Raw genomic sequence first — 15,924 nt, 5'->3', positions numbered from 1 at the left:
ACTGTCTCAAGATGCTTTTGCTAAATTCCTTATGTTTGTGCTTTCTCGACTTAAATTAACAAAAGCTCGTGTTATATTACCGCGACGTATTTCGATTACTACTGATTCCGCAAAAATCTGTTTTAAACGAGCGAAACGAAAATTGCGACGCATGTCATATCCACATAACCTCTGCCAAAAAAAAAAAAAATATATGCCAGTGTTTTTTAAATACATAAGTTGCACTGATTGCGTTTCTTGCACACCAAAACAAATATTGTGGTTAGGTAACCCCAAAGGAAATAAAAAAATAAAATTTGATTTTAACCTTGAAATTAGCTAAATAAAGAAGCAAAATTAATATTTCTCAAATTCTGTAGGCGCAAACGTTTGCAACAGAAAAGGTTAGTGCGATAGAATGAATCCTCAATCAGGTGTCATTGTTACGAAAACAAAAGTACGTGGGCGGAGCTACAGTTTCACGTCAACCACATACAAAAAGTATCATGTGATGTGCTCTTCTAACACCACGATCCTGTTTTTTTCTTTGTTTAAAAAATTAAACCCCAAACATTCCACCAGTGATACAAACACAATGAAAAATAATATTTATTTGTATATAAATTCTACACATTGAGTTAAAAAAATCATAAACATTGGGTTAATGTCAAATGTACTTTATTTCCCCTGTACAGTGTGGACAACAGCTAACATGACTTGAGGGATGTTTGAGGTAGATTTGTTCCCCACTCGCTGACATAGCCGTCCCCATCAAAGCATTGCAAATGGCGTCCTGCTTGTGCGGAATGGTCACTGGGTTTTGCAGCAGCTGCAAAAACAATTTCAATAGGCTTTGACAGATGGCGCTATCTGAGTTGTGCACACCTTCATAGCAATCTTTTCTGTAGCAGTGTGCTGCGGTAGCCTCGAGTAAACCTCAAACACATCATCGCACTTCTCTACATCGGCGCCAACTAGATCGCTGATCTGTTGACTTAAACTACAATTGATATTGCTTAAGTCGACAATGTTTGAGTTCTTTAAGGTTTCGCGCTGTTCCCCTCCCTCATCCACCAACCGCTCTTTGACTCCTTGCAAAAAACAACAAGTCCTGACGCTCTTTTTCTGCACTTTGCACCTCTCGTCCAACAACCTCTTTACGGTTTCTTGCAAGTCGTTGATTCGGACGGTAAGAGCCGACTTCCAACGAGCCAACTCCTCGACCATCAAGCTGGAATTAGTCGTGTGAAACGAGGTAGGAGTGTTTTCTTTGTTTTTCTACCTGGAAGCTAGAAATTTGCTCCTCCACACCTCGCATTGTCCCGACAACCACTCGGTCTGCTCCTGGTGAGATGTCAAGTGGTTTGCGGAATTGAGCAAAGCGCGGGCCAGTTGTAGTTTGTCTTCAGTCAGGTGTTGGACTCGGCTTTCCAAGTCTTCGCCGACGGCGGCCACAAGCAGGGTCTTTAGTTCGCTGTTCACCTAAACAATATATCGGGTGTTTTTAAATTTCACCTCATAGTAGGCGTTGACGAGTCGATTGTGAACGCACTATACAGGTTACAGATCAGCTGTTTATCTTACGCTTTACACGAGTGGTGCGTTCACAATCAATTCTTCAACGCCTACTACAAAGTGAAATTAAAAAAAAACACCCGATACAAATTAGATGTATGACAATTTTTTACTACGCAAGTTGTTAATAAATCTTCAATTATTTTTAAAATTATAAATTTGAGGATTTTTACAAATCATTTTTTTTTATGTTAGTTGAGTCACGCTGCCGATTTATGAGTGATGCAATTAAAAAAAGAACATTACGGAGGTTTCGCAATACATATTAATATTTGCATAATTTTTTTTACTTTAGGATGATAACTCATCACATGCGCGCTGACATATGCAAAACTGATTCAAAATTATTATCAACTGTCATTGCGCAATACGCATCGCAGCCATCTTTATAACATTTTTCTAAAAAAATTGTATTACTGTCAGTTTCTAGAAAAAGCCAAGCGATCAATTTACATGAGTCATCTGAAGAAAAACTGATCTAAACCTGAGTCTGAAACTTGATTTGGTTTTCCAAATGCGAGTTGGTCTCGCGCAAATTCTTGATATCGGTCTCGTAGTCAGCCTTCTCTTTCTCCCACTGTCTTCTTGAAATGAGCCCCTCATCATTCTGGACAGCTTCCTGGGTCGCTTTGCTCATCTCAACGCTGCGCATTTCCGACATTTGCGCGACCAGTTCCTGTATTTCCACATTGTTTTTTGATGGTTTAGGTATGAGAGCTTTGATTTCAGTTTTGTGAGCTTTAATTGGTTCAACTGCACCTTTATAGGGTTCATAAGGTACAAATTTGGGTTCCTTTGGTTTCCTTATCAAACATTTCAACTTTTTGCGTTCCTTGACTACATACACAGGCTTGAGGTTGAAAATCTTGCATTTGGGTTCTATTGGCGTGAAGGTAATAGGAGCGTTGTTGGAGAGATGAATGTTTATTTTGGCAACCTTTTCACTTAAAGCGGTTTCGGTGAGTTTGAGAAGGGAACTGTCGATGCCGTCGCCAAGAGTGCGTTCTTTTGGTGGCTCTACAAAAATGCCACGTTTGAACAGATGGAATTGTGTTAAGGACTCTAACCTAAAATTGGATCCATAATTTTCTTTGCTTAGTCTCGTGAAGTTGCTTTAATCTCTAAAAACTATCTAAGGCACTGGATAGGCTTTAATTTATCAATAGAGTTCTTTGACCTGTGACTAGAAAACAGCTGTTCTATCATTAACAGCTGTCAGCTGTCATTTTAACGTCGAAACTGTCAACATTTTAATCAGGTTGTCCGTTCATAAAATAATATCACATTCGCTATTCAAACAGAGTGAAATGCTTTAAACAAAATTAAATAAATTCGTCGATTACGATACGTGCGACTTTTTATTACAGTTTAATTTATTTGAAGAAATATTAATGATTGTTACTGATTATTAGCGGTAACCAATGTGTATGCAACCAACTTTACGATCAAAGTGAAAACACCGACGAACGGGTGGAAAATCTTTATCGATTTAGTTTTAATATCTTATCAGTGAACAATGCACCGATAATTAATGCACGGGAGAGTTTTCAGCCCACAAAAGTAGGATTGCAAGTGAAATTAATTATTATTAGAACAGTTGCAGCGCTATCCAATTCGAAAAAGTGACACATGGGCGTTAAATTTTTAGTGACTTTGGTGAAATATCCCTAGACGAAATAACCTATTCATCATCCAGTCTAGAGATAATCTTAGTGCTATTTTTGTTTATAAGTCGTCCTTTCTCGTATATGTCATGCGAGTGCGAGTTTCATAGTGTTTTAGAAGTAAAATAAATTTATTTGTACAGTTATAAATTTCCGTATTTATATAATTTAGCCACTTTACATCGAACTCTTAGCTAGTTTTTTATTTAATTTATTTTGTAATAAAATGTCAACTCCAGCCCGACGACGCCTCATGAGAGATTTCAAACGGTTCGTAATCACCAATTTCCTCATATTCTCACCGTCGCGGTGGCTTTTCGCCCGCTCTGCGCTAGTTTCAATGTGAAATGCGTGTTTTGTCGCGTTCGCAGATTGCAAGAGGACCCCCCGACCGGTGTCAGCGGAGCACCTACAGACAATAACATTATGATATGGAACGCAGTCATCTTCGGCCCACACGACACGCCGTTCGAGGACGGCACCTTTAAACTAACTATCGAATTCACAGAAGAATATCCCAACAAACCGCCCACAGTTCGGTTCGTCAGCCACATGTTTCATCCCAATGTGTACGCCGATGGAGGCATCTGCCTAGACATTTTACAAAACCGATGGAGCCCCACGTATGATGTCTCTGCTATATTAACTTCAATTCAAGTAAGTAGGTCAATGACATTGCACAGATAACCTCCATCAAGCACCAGAAAATTTATCTGTGCATTTTCATCAGCACCACTTCTTTTTTGGAACAAAAACACAAAAGCCTCAACAAAAATGCCAAAATTCTGCATTCTCTTATTTTTTGCAAAATTCTGATTTGTATCTTATTTGCATTTATAATCAAAAGAGATGAAGTAATGGTTCCTGGAATCATTAACACTTGGGTCAATTCCAATATAAAAAGCTTGACATTTGGTATGAATTAAACTTTTTAAATGCACTGTCTAAACACTCTTGGCCACATAAGAATTACATAATCCATCCATATTAAAAATAAATCGGTTATAAATAACAAACTCCACTTACCAAGTGTTTTATTCGAATTTATTTCATATACTTACTACCAATAAATCAAAAATCTAATAAATATATTTTATGAGCCTAAAAAAATCGCAGTAAAAGTTCTCATAACAATTACTACAAACAGCTTGTTTTCTGTTCCCTCTGACAAGGCCATAGATTATAAATCCCAGTCACCTCCTGTCAACTTACATTTTGACGTTTGTTTTATCACCTGACGTAACGCAGAATTACGTCGTGTTGGTGGCGCTGATTGAACACACAAGATTAAATCAGTCTTAAGAAAAAATGGACAACAAAAAAATATCGTTGCTTTTTCCTTTGTGTTGCGCCAGACTCTATTTATTGTTTGCATTGAATTTGCAGATTGACGTTGCGTTTATTTATATAACGATGAAATCGTAGGCGCCTTCTGTCAATGTCAACACCCTTAATTACGTGTCGAGATTTTCTGTTGCATATACAGAGTGGCCCAAATGCAACCACATGTAAAAAAAATTTCAATGAGAAACAGTTGTTTTTAAATATTTGTGGATGGCAACAGAACAACAGACTCAGTTAAAATTTTAAATATATAGTTGTTTTGCTTTGATTGTATCTCATAAAATTTTCTGTTATACGTCATTTTAATTTTACCATGTATTTACCAACTTTGTATGAAGATTTCTCAAATTAATCACTGAGAAAAATCGGTAGGATTTGTATTATAATTTGCGTTGAGAGCATAATCGTTGTGAAAAAAGTATATGAGGTAAAAACGAAGCGAAAACATGAAAAGTTTTTGTGTTGCATTTTTGACCAAGTTTTTCTCGTTATCGAAGAGCTGCTTTGTTGTGAAATCGATGAAGGTTTGTTAAATTCAATAATACCACAGGAGAGCAAGATGGATTCTGATGCGTCATCGTTGCTATGGAAATTGCTTTGTGACTCATAATTGTCGTGATTTAGGAACGTTACCTCATTAGGTCCTGTTGAAAATGTGATGCGGAAATGTATGAATTTAATTAGTAAAACCCGAAAAATGTCAAATTAGTATCATCCAGCGTGCGGATATTTTGTAACCGATGTCGAATTTTCAGTCGCTACTGAGCGATCCCAATCCCAATTCTCCGGCGAACTCGATGGCCGCACAACTCTACAAAGAAAACAGAAGAGAATATGAGAAACGAGTAAAAGCGTGTGTGGAACAGAGCTTTATTGACTAACGCCTTTGCAAAATGTGTATACCTGAGCTACTTTCTGTGCTTCTAAATTCAAGCCACGCCTGTCGTTACTAAGTTGCTACTGATCAACATTTCTTTGTCAAAAACGGATTTCTGCAACTCTCACTGAATAGGTACTCTATAATAAAAAGTTATCTGTATAATTATTTCGGGTTATAAATTCTACTCAGTCCTCACGCATTCGGTTACGTATATGTATTCAACAACAACCAGTGTCAAGTAAATTTTTAAACAGTAATCAATGTATTCATTTAAGGTACTTTCAGTTCGTTACACGTTCATTTAAATATAGTTTTGTGTTAATTTTTTTTATCTCTTAACGGTTTTTTTCATTACTTATCCGTACGATCCACCTTGACCAAGGGTATTTAAATGTGTTATATAATTGCATATACTTAAATAAATTATTATAATAATTGTCGAGTTTTTTTACGTTGTCCTGTACCAAACACACCACAAACACGTCACTGATATATTACAAATTTTGTATTTACATATTAGTTCAACAACTTTACAAAAATGGAAAACGAAATAAATAACACTCGATCGGCTCGTACTCGTCGTACTCGCCGCACTTCCTCAGAAGAACTTGATATAGAAAAATAGTAATTTTGTCAATTATAAAACTATAAATAACAGATTAGTTATTTGTGATGACACTATTATGTATGGCGCAAGCAAAACCGCTACTAGCTATCGTCCATCAACAATTTCAACTGTTGTTTGTACCGCTCCGCTTCTTGTTCTTTTTTGAACAGTTTCACTTTATATTCTTCTATCGTTTTTCGTGCTTCTATCAATTGAGTCATTACCGTTTCCATGTCGGTAACACCGTTGGGGTTTGCTATTTTGTACACCTGCAAAAACGAATTGAAAAACTGTCGCTTTACACGATTCCGACTCACATTGTTTACTGTCGAAACCGGAATCAATTTGTTTTTCTTCATGACAATTCTCTTCATGTTCTTTGGCACCAGTCTTCCATTGATCTGTTTCAAAATATTTTTCGCTTTGTTTGTACCACAATTTGCCGTCATCGACAAGAATTCCTCTGGGGTGACGGTTATAATTTTCTTATTCACTTGAGAATTCACTTTCTGATCCGACTCTTTCAGCGCATTCAACACTTGCTTGCCTACGTCTGATTCGATGTTAGGGCGAATTAAAAAAAACGCAAATTATTACCTGTCAGGACAACTGAGTGTCCTGTTTCCATCACTGTTGTCAAAATGTTATTATCTTCGTTTGGAAGCATTGTTATTCCGTGCTCTTGAAGCAATCTGATGGATTCCGCAAAGGAACTGTCGTGATTTTCACTTGTTTCATCCCCATGTAGCGCTAAAATATACATAATAATAATAATATGTACATTCTTGTTTTCAATGAGAATTTAATTTATAGTGAGTTTTGTCATTACTCGATAATATTCGTAATGATAAATTGTTCCGGCCTGAATGCCGTATTACCGGGTGTGTGGTGGGTCAGAACATAATAATTGATTACCTTACCAAGCCAACCATTTATATTATAAAAAAAGTTTCCATTGCATAAAACAAAAAATTGTTCCAAGCAATAAAAAATATCAAGGTGATTTTTTAAACATTTACTTCTTTTTTTTTTTGTTTATCGTAAGGAAAGTGGCACTTTTTTACACAAAAAATCGTAGTGAAAGTAGTACTTTTTTTGCATCATTTTATTCCATTTCCTATTTACTTAGTTTCTTTCTTGTAATTTTTCATAAATCCTTTTAGACCAAATTTCTCAACTTACATCGATATGCAAAAAATAATGTGTACAACATGTTATGAAAGTCTTTTTTTTTCACTTATTTGCTTCATTAACTCGGGCTACGCCCTCGTTAATCACACTGCAAATTCATAAAAAAGTATGACTTTCGTAACTAGTTGTACAATAGTAGTTTTTTTAACGAGTTCGTATGTAAATTGGGATTTTTTTGGCATGAGTGGGCCAATTTACAACGCGAGTAAAACGAGCGTTTTAAAGGTTTCGGGTTCACACAGGAGAAAAATTTCAAATTTTGAGTGTCGAGAGTATCTTTTTATTACTCGGCGGATTTGCGCTCGTGAGGCAAATTTTCCTTCTCGTAAAAAAAAAAGTATTACTTTACCCACTTCTTGCATAAATAACTAATTCGTGTCTTAATCATCTCGGTAAAAAAAATGAATGAAATCCAAGCGATTTAATTCTAATATTTTCGTTAAAATATATCAAATAAAAAGTTTATACAAAATAATACATACATAATATTTTGCTTGTTCATTTATTAGGAGTAATAGGTATTTTTCCATAGATTATTTCTGTCGCAAAATATTGTAATGGCAAAAGCTTTAATAGAAATAAAGTTAAAATGATTATACCTGGTGTTTTATTTATTTGCAATCTTTCAGGATCTATCGAATTTTCATTATCCTCCATCAAAATGGTCTCTACAAAATCAGTCAAATAACACCTTACTCCCACAAATCTACACTTTTACCTAAAGGAATCGGCGAATTGGACTCTGAAAAATGACCAACGTGGTCGTGCATCACAGATTCGTTACTATTCTCCACCAACTCCAAAGTAAGATGCTGCGCCGCATTCGCCGGCTCGTTGACGTCCACGTTGATCAAATCAACGATGTCCTGACGATCGATTTGAGCGGCTACATCGGCCGGCGTCAGATCGAATTTGTTCAAAGGATCTGTTTGGGCAAAGTGTTTGACCAGAATTTTGACAACTTCCGCGTGTCCATTTTGCGCCGCCCAATGCAGCGGCGTCATTCCTAACTAAAACAACTAACGATAAAATGAAGGATAAACTAGTGCCAACCAAACCTACCAAGTCTCTGCAATCAGGGTCTGAGCCGTATTCGAGCAGAGTTTCCACAATGTTGATGTGGCCCTCGCTCGCGGCCATGTGTAACGAGGTTTTGTCGACTTTCGTGCGCGCATCTCGGGAGATGCCCGCCCTGAGGAGAATCTCGCATACTTCGAGGTGGTTGTTGCGCGCGGCGAGATGCAACGGGCTCGTTCCTAGCTAAAATCAAGGTTTTATTTGGGTTGTCGCGATAGCGTCGTGACGTGTACCCAATCGGCTGTGAAGAGAGCGCCCCGGTTTAGTAAGGCTTTGGTTTCATCCACATTTCCTTCGGCTGCTGCTTTTAATAACTGTTTTCCCAATTCGTTTACGGAAACTGTCGGTGCGATCAGACGGCCCCCACAATCGATCTAAGCAAAACTGTTGTCACGAGATTACTCACTTAAGGTTGCAGACTTACTGGAATCAGCTCAGCCCCGTCCACCGCTCCTAAACTGCCTGACAGAATATATTTCGTGCCTATACTTTGCTTGGGATCGTCGTCTGCAAGTGGAAATTTTAACATGGTCTGAAAATGTCCACATTTTTGTTAGGTTCAGTTAAATCTATGAAGAAAAACAAGTTTGTAGGTTATGTGCGTGGGCATTTTTGAAATAGGTCGCACAGGAAAATAACCTCCATCTTGGATCAAGGTTTCCTGTTCCTGTTGTCAGGCGGAAGTGATAGTTAAGTGGTAGCCATTTGGATCGATACTTATGAAATTTTAGGACTCATTTACTTACAGATCGTCACGTGGTGGTTCCCCAAAATGCGGGATTTTATTTTATTTTGCTCCAAATTAAACTGGACTCGATGCCAAACGTCATAACGCTGGTAATCTTTGGTTACTCCCATCCACTCCAGTCATTTTAGTGTTTATTGGTTGTAAATTTAGGCGCGAAATTTGAATGTGCAATTCGTTTGCAATTTCTTAGTCGACATCTAATCGGGAAACACGGATATTTCCTTTAAAATTGGAAGTCTATGGCAATTTCAATTGCTTTACCATTCATTATATTACTTCTCAAATTTCGAAATATGATATTCAATTACAGAAAATTACTTTGTAGAATCTTTATTAGCAGAATTAGCACTACAGTACATTCAAAGACAACAATGAAGAATATACAGCACTAGAACTTCTTACGAGTACAAAATTAAGTTTGACCTCGTATCAAATCCTGGTCGACTTATTTCAGTTTCAAGGACAACTTCGTATTCCGCTTAAAATTAAATTTAAGGTCCTTCAGCAAGTTGCCATTTAAATCAGTTGTGTAGCGTCTTTCAATATATTTTCCAGGTTTTCCTGCGAATAGAAACAACAGTCGATCAAAAACAAACATCTTACATTTTTTACCATCGATGGGCATCTCGGAGAGTTCATGGGTTACTACCAGATCCACAACAAAATCAAATTGCCCAGAATTAGCGTGGGAATCTATTTTCCTTTAAATTGGCGTAACATGTTATTTGTAAAAAAGAAAAAATAATAAATCTTACGTAAATGTGACTTCTCCTCCTGCATAGTCTATGCTTAAATAATTGTATTCTACATAATCCAAATAAAACAACGAAGTGGTGTCGTCCAAGTACACAGTACCATGAGCTGTACTATTCTAAAAAAAAACATTAATACAGTACTGCCATTTGATAGAATGACGTTTACTGGAGCTAAATTGACATATAAGGTATGTCCGTCGTTGATCATGTCAGCGGTAGAGGGCCTCACAGTGTCTTTTCTTACTATAATGCTGCCAGCCCTGTAGTATATTGGAATCTAATTTCACAAATCCAATTAGAAATTAAATTAAATTAATCTATGTACTCACCGAGTTAATGTCCACTGGCACATCCGCATAAGTGCCACCTCCTTGCACTTCGAAATTACTCAGAGATATCCAGTACTCATCAGTACCACCTGGGAAGTACACACTTACCGCATCCACGCCTGGTTCGGTAACAGCGCGTACCATAATGTCCCTCCCTAAAGACAAATTTTGACTTTTTTACCATTTCTACCGGTCCAAAACTTACCAACGAGGATTTGGTTTTGGGTTTCAAAAACATTCCGGTCGTTGGTGTAGTGGAAGAACAACGGTCGGATGAGAGGTGTCTTGTAAACGATGTACTCGTGGAAGAGAGTGTACCAGACCGGCAAATGTTTGTAGCGTTGTTGTATCGCGTTCCTTATGACGTTTTGGACATCTTCAGGGAAGAGGTAAGGTTCACGTTTTGGTGTCGCTTTGCCTGAGTGGGCCCGGAAGAAAGGCAACCAAGCACCGGCCTTGGAAACATCGATTAGTGAGACAACGATAGTAAAAGATTGACGGTACCTGGTACCACCTTTGGTACAACTCGGTGTCTGGATCTCCGGCGTAACCACCAACATCTCCACCACAAAATACGATCCCCACGAGGTTTGAGTTGAGACAAATGGCATAACTGATGTCGAGATATTCCCAAGTGCTTCTGCTGTCGCCGGTCCAGATCGCTGCGTACCGTTGCGATCCAGCAAAGTGCGAACGCGACAAGACGAAAGGACGAACGGTACGGTTGTCTCTCTGCATCATACCTTCGAAGGTGGCTCTGGACTAAAATTTTGACATGTTGGTGGTACCAAAGCTCGATTTTTTAACATACGTGAAGCATTCCGTACGCGTTGTGCATTTCCATGTGTCTAACGTTACGGAAATGCAGAGAATCACCAGGTATTGTGTATTCGGGAAGGTCAAAAACGACAGGTTCGTTCATGTCGTTCCAGATCCCCGCAAGAGTACTGGTCGTACCTGGGAAGTTTTCGTAAGAGTACCGACCTCCGTAGTAGTTGCGAGCTTCAGGGTTTAGAAAATCGATGTAACTACTAGCACCAGGGTAACACCTCCCTAAGACAATACATCAGCGGAGTACCACCAGATTGAAACACTTCTGTACCTTCAAAAACTGATCCATCCGAGTTTTTCACAAAGAACTCGTTCTCTAAAGCTCCATCGTACACGCTGTACCCTTTCTCGACTTTAATATGGGGGTCACTAATCGCAACCAGCTTTCGATTAGTCGCTGATATATTATTTTGCATTTCGATTGGATCACTGAAGGTGTCGGGGTTCCAAGTGAAGTACCTCTGACCATCTGTGTGATCTATATCCAGCCAGATCGCGTCCAGTTGGAAGTTATAGTTGTCGAAATTTGCCACCACGTCTTTGACTTCTTCTTGGGTGAGATAACTGTACCGGCTCTGGTGGTACCCTAGAGACCACAACTACAAGAGCAAACGTTATCGACGTTTTTGTATGGGGAGTGAGTACCGGAGGCATGTATGAAACACCAGTGATCAGCAAGTACTGCCGCAAGATTTCAGCTGGTGTGGGTCCCAAGAAGACGAACAGGTCTAAAGTACCGGCTTCTGCCATGAAATACGCCATCTGGTCTGGCAAGATGTCGACGAATTGTTGAGCAGCGTTGTGCAAGAAGACACCGGCGGTAACCTCGGGACTTTCACAGAAATTTGTTAGAATGCCGTTCGGGTTTGAAAATACGCCAGAAACATTAATAAGAAAACTGAATAAGAAAGAAGCGAAATGTTTTACCCATGACCGTAAATAAATGGGACAGCGCCATAAACCGATGCCGTGTCGTTGATGGGATATTCTGCATGATCCAAGTTGTACATTCTGTAAGGGTCATCGTTTTCGGTGCGTCTCAAAATTAACCCGGTGGCGTGTTCGTGAAGGCCGTACAGATGGTCAGATCTAGGAAAGCTTAGCCCCACGCTAAACGACTGACTGTTTTGGGGCTACAAAACAAATCTGTTAGTGCCAATTTTTGTAACAGTGAAGAGATCTACATTGTCGACAAACAGACGCTCGCCATTTAGCACCAATTCCAAAATCTCGTTTCTGTAGAAGTCTAGACTAAAGGGTGCAAATTTGACCACCACTCTTGACCCAATATTTGTGGTGATTGTCATCTGTATGGCTTCAGTATCGACAGATGAGACCCTAACGAACCCTTTAGATATTTTTTTACACATTTTTCATCTTTACCCTGCCAGATTTGGTGCTCCCGCGAAAACATCAGACAATTCGAACCGTGTCGAATTAAACTCTTTGATTTTAACTCTAAGAATGTCATCTTTATAGGCGTAGATGTACACTTCTAGATCTTCATAGCCGATTCTTGCTAATATGTTGAATTTGATAATTCCCATGTCGTCGATTTGTATGCTGTTGATGTCTACGGTATAGATATCAGCGGTTGGTCTATCTCTAAGATAGCTAGAATTAGAAGAAAAGCAATAAAACACTGACTATTACCGATAAGTATGTATTATCATTTAGATCTTGATTTATAACAGACCAATCTGTTAATGAAACAACTGAGCAGTTGAAATTTAAATTAAAATTATTTTGAACGAGTGAAGATGAAAATATAGATTTACCTGCAGAACTCTGTTTCGGAACATTTCAAACCACCAATTTCCACAGTATAAAAAAACAAAACGAAAAGAGAAAGACACGATCTGAAAATAATTTTCGAAATTAGGGCACTACTTAGAATGTGTTGAAAATGAAACAGACCTGAACCTCTTCATCGTGAGTCAGTAGACAAAACAGAATTTTTTTTGAGTTTCCAATTTATAGCAAATTCGCCAAATAAATCAACAGGTATTGACATATCTGATACGTTGATAATTTGTCAATTTATTAGTGCAATTAAATTTTATTACACTCAAAAATGTTATTTTGGGTGGCTCACGTTCAATAAAGATTTATGAAGGTTGTTAGGACGCTACTTAACGTAATTACTAATCTGGATAAAAACACAGTTGCGTGTGGATTATAATAGTAAATATTGTTGTTATCGAAGAGGAATTTGCTAATTGGTGAGATGGTCAACTTAGTAATAAAACAATAAATAATTAGTGACCTTTGAGGCACACATTTGGTACAGCGATTTATCAAAGGTGGGAAATTTATTACTGTAAAGGGCACAACGCAAAGATCACATGTACCTAATTTATTAGGTTTTTATCTAACGATCTTGATTTTGGAATCAGCTGCTTGTATCGTACTCGTACTTTTAAATTTAACTTGTAGAAACAAACGATTTTAAATATGAATTCGTTGCTTCACAGGACTGTCGATTTAAAAAAGTTCGTCAAAATAATAATAATATTCATATTTTTTCAATAATAGCCCTTACTAGGATGAGGATTTGTTGGAAATATGCAAACTCCAATCAAGTTATATGTTTAAAGTTGCCTTAGCAACCACAGTTTGTTATGACAAAAAGTTGTATTAGGTAATTACAAAAAGCTAGAAATAAAGACTCTACAGGTTATGGGCCCACTGCGCTGAAAAATAAGAAATTGTACGAATTCCGCAACGAAAAAGTAACTTGAAGCTATTTGTGAGTACTAGAAAAACGAAAAATGAGCTACACAAGCGTGAAAATCGAACCTCTTGAAAAAGAAAATTTCGATACTTGGAAAATTCAAATCGAAGCTTTGCTCATTAAGAATGATTCTTGGAAATACGTGAACGGAACAATTCCGAAACCAAAAGAACCACCAGAAGCCGTAACCACGTGGGAATCAAACGATGCGAAAGCCAGGTCAGATTTAATTTTAACAATCTGCCCATCAGAACTTAAACAGATCAAGAATTGTCCTACGTCAAAAGACATATGGAACAAATTACACAGCGTCTACCAGTCCCAAGGACCTGCTCGAAAAGCGATGCTCCTGAAAACATTAATTTTGCTGAAAATGAAAAACGGTGAGGATATGAGGGATCACATCCGGAACTTCTTCGACGTCGTGGACAGACTCGAAGAGATGGAACTTTGTATCATCAATGACCTTCTTGCCATCCTTCTGCTCTACAGCATTCCCGACGAGTACGAAACTTTTCGAATTGCTATTGAATCTCAAGAGAAATTACCACAATTAGAAGCACTGAAGATAAAACTCCTGGAAGAGTATGAAGCTAGAAAACGAAATTCAAAGGAAAACGTTTCAGATGCCACGTTCATTAATAAAAATCCCGGTAGGTCAAGTCAACCCAAGAAATCTGAAGATTCTAAAACTGAACGTTTCAAATTCGCTTGTCACACATGTGGAAAAATTGGCCACATGGCCAAGGATTGCAGATCGAAACTCTTCAAACCAAAAAATCCAAAAACGAAACCCACAGAATCAACCCGAAAGGCAGAAGTCGTTATGAAACTTCACGTCGAACACGATAAACGATGGTGTTTAGACTCAGGTGCGTCTTCACATATGTGTTCTGAAAAGGCAAGATTCCAAGAAATGAAAACCCCGAAAGTGCAGACCCTGAATTTGGCCAACAGCTGCTCAACGAAAATTGTAGGAAGCGGTACTGTAAAACTGAGTGTGGAAGAAAATCTCACTGTGAGACTAGACGAAACTCTGTACGTTCCTGACCTACGATCGAATCTCTTGTCAGTCGCGAAGATGACCGAACACGGTTTTGAAGTTATCTTCAGAAGAAGCGAAGCCATTGTAAGGAATCCCGACACCGGAAAAATGTAATAGTAACACGTCGAGATAAAGATATGTACTACATCGACGAGTTGTCCGAAGAAAGCAGAGTGTCGCAGATATCTATGTCATTACAAGAATGGCATGAACGTTTTGGCCACCTCAACGAAAATGATTTGAAGAACATTATACGCAAGCAGAAAGTTGATGGAATTGACATTAAGGCCGACGAAGCTTTACCCGTTTGTGAAACGTGTATGAAGGGCAAGCAGACACGGAAGCCATTCACAAGGTCGGTATCTCAATCTACAGAACTTTTAGAACTCGTGCATACAGACGTTTGTGGACCCATGCGCGTGAACTCTCTCGCTGGTTCAAGATATTTCGTCACTTTCATAGATGACAAGTCAAGATGGTGCGAAGTATATTTCATGAAAAAGAAAAGTGAAGTTATCGAGAAGTTCAAGGAGTACAAATGTTTGGTTGAGAAGAAAACGGAACGAAAAATTAAAACAGTCCGATCTGACAACGGAACCGAGTACACAAGTCACTACTTGGAAGATTTCCTGAAACAAGAAGGCATCAGACACGAACTCACTGTAGAATACACGCCACAACAAAATGGAGTAGCCGAAAGGAAAAACAGAAGCTTGGTGGAGACGGCGAGGTGCCTGATGATCCAATCGGGGCTCTCCGCAAGTTTTTGGGCTGAAGCGATTTTAACAGCAAATCACATCAGGAACAGGTGTCCTTCTCGAAGCCTGGGAGGTGAAATTCCATTTAAAATGTGGACGAGAAGAACCCCAATTGTCAGCTATTTCCGAAAGTTTGGGACAACAGCCTTTGCACTTGATAAAACGCCTGGAAAGGGAAAATTTGATTCAAGATCGAAAAAATGCATTTTTATCGGATACTCGGTACAATCGAAGGCATATAGACTTTGGGATCCAGAAGCAAGAAAAGTTATTCGAAGCAGAGACGTTACGTTCACAGGACGTAATCAAGCAGAAAATGATTTCACTGATTTCATCGACGAAGAAATTTTCAAGAAAAACCCAGAAAACGTCATTGAATTCAACGTACCCGAAACACAAAAGGAAGA

General features: G+C 38.4%; 4 protein-coding genes across 6 annotated transcripts; 1 reads left to right on the top strand and 3 right to left on the bottom strand.

Annotated features, from left to right (window-relative positions):
- Positions 1-574: 574 nt before the first annotated feature.
- LOC138136294 (golgin-45) lies at positions 575-2,783 on the bottom strand. Its single transcript, XM_069055438.1, has 5 exons — positions 2,622-2,783; positions 2,039-2,571; positions 1,262-1,461; positions 865-1,210; positions 575-808 (listed from the first exon to the last, which is right to left on the bottom strand). Exons 1-5 carry the CDS (start codon positions 2,635-2,637, stop codon positions 647-649), a joined length of 1,257 nt encoding a protein of 418 aa, XP_068911539.1. The 5' UTR covers positions 2,638-2,783; the 3' UTR covers positions 575-646.
- A 270-nt stretch (positions 2,784-3,053) lies between these two features.
- Ubc6 (ubiquitin conjugating enzyme 6) lies at positions 3,054-5,877 on the top strand. Its single transcript, XM_069055439.1, has 3 exons — positions 3,054-3,488; positions 3,590-3,875; positions 5,318-5,877. Exons 1-3 carry the CDS (start codon positions 3,445-3,447, stop codon positions 5,441-5,443), a joined length of 456 nt encoding a protein of 151 aa, XP_068911540.1. The 5' UTR covers positions 3,054-3,444; the 3' UTR covers positions 5,444-5,877.
- A 42-nt stretch (positions 5,878-5,919) lies between these two features.
- Positions 5,920-9,212, bottom strand: Atac3 (Ada2a-containing complex component 3). 3 transcript variants are annotated; one of them, XM_069055434.1, is made up of 9 exons: positions 9,064-9,212; positions 8,742-8,849; positions 8,551-8,691; positions 8,303-8,500; positions 7,959-8,250; positions 7,840-7,908; positions 6,647-6,799; positions 6,367-6,602; positions 5,920-6,318 (listed from the first exon to the last, which is right to left on the bottom strand). In XM_069055434.1, the coding sequence occupies exons 2-9, from the start codon at positions 8,844-8,846 to the stop codon at positions 6,151-6,153; spliced, it is 1,362 nt and encodes a 453-aa protein (XP_068911535.1). In that variant the 5' UTR covers positions 8,847-8,849; positions 9,064-9,212; the 3' UTR covers positions 5,920-6,150. The 3 variants fall into 3 exon arrangements, with proteins under 3 accessions (XP_068911535.1, XP_068911538.1, XP_068911537.1); XM_069055437.1 differs by having other exon boundaries at positions 6,367-6,596; XM_069055436.1 differs by having other exon boundaries at positions 8,742-8,886; positions 9,064-9,192.
- Positions 9,213-9,379: 167 nt separating this feature from the next.
- On the bottom strand, positions 9,380-12,970 carry LOC138136292 (neutral alpha-glucosidase C-like). The gene is made up of 15 exons (XM_069055433.1): positions 12,898-12,970; positions 12,759-12,839; positions 12,364-12,594; positions 12,165-12,318; positions 11,908-12,113; positions 11,626-11,812; positions 11,252-11,579; positions 10,961-11,202; positions 10,654-10,911; positions 10,355-10,604; positions 10,150-10,304; positions 9,987-10,097; positions 9,821-9,936; positions 9,678-9,766; positions 9,380-9,626 (listed from the first exon to the last, which is right to left on the bottom strand). Exons 1-15 carry the CDS (start codon positions 12,909-12,911, stop codon positions 9,511-9,513), a joined length of 2,538 nt encoding a protein of 845 aa, XP_068911534.1. The 5' UTR covers positions 12,912-12,970; the 3' UTR covers positions 9,380-9,510.
- Positions 12,971-15,924: the final 2,954 nt, after the last annotated feature.

This window comes from Tenebrio molitor, chromosome 8 (genome assembly GCF_963966145.1).
Source record: "Tenebrio molitor chromosome 8, icTenMoli1.1, whole genome shotgun sequence".
Lineage (NCBI taxonomy): Eukaryota > Metazoa > Arthropoda > Insecta > Coleoptera > Tenebrionidae > Tenebrio > Tenebrio molitor.
Note: the sequence above shows the minus strand (reverse complement) of the source record. Positions and strands in the feature narration are given on the sequence as shown.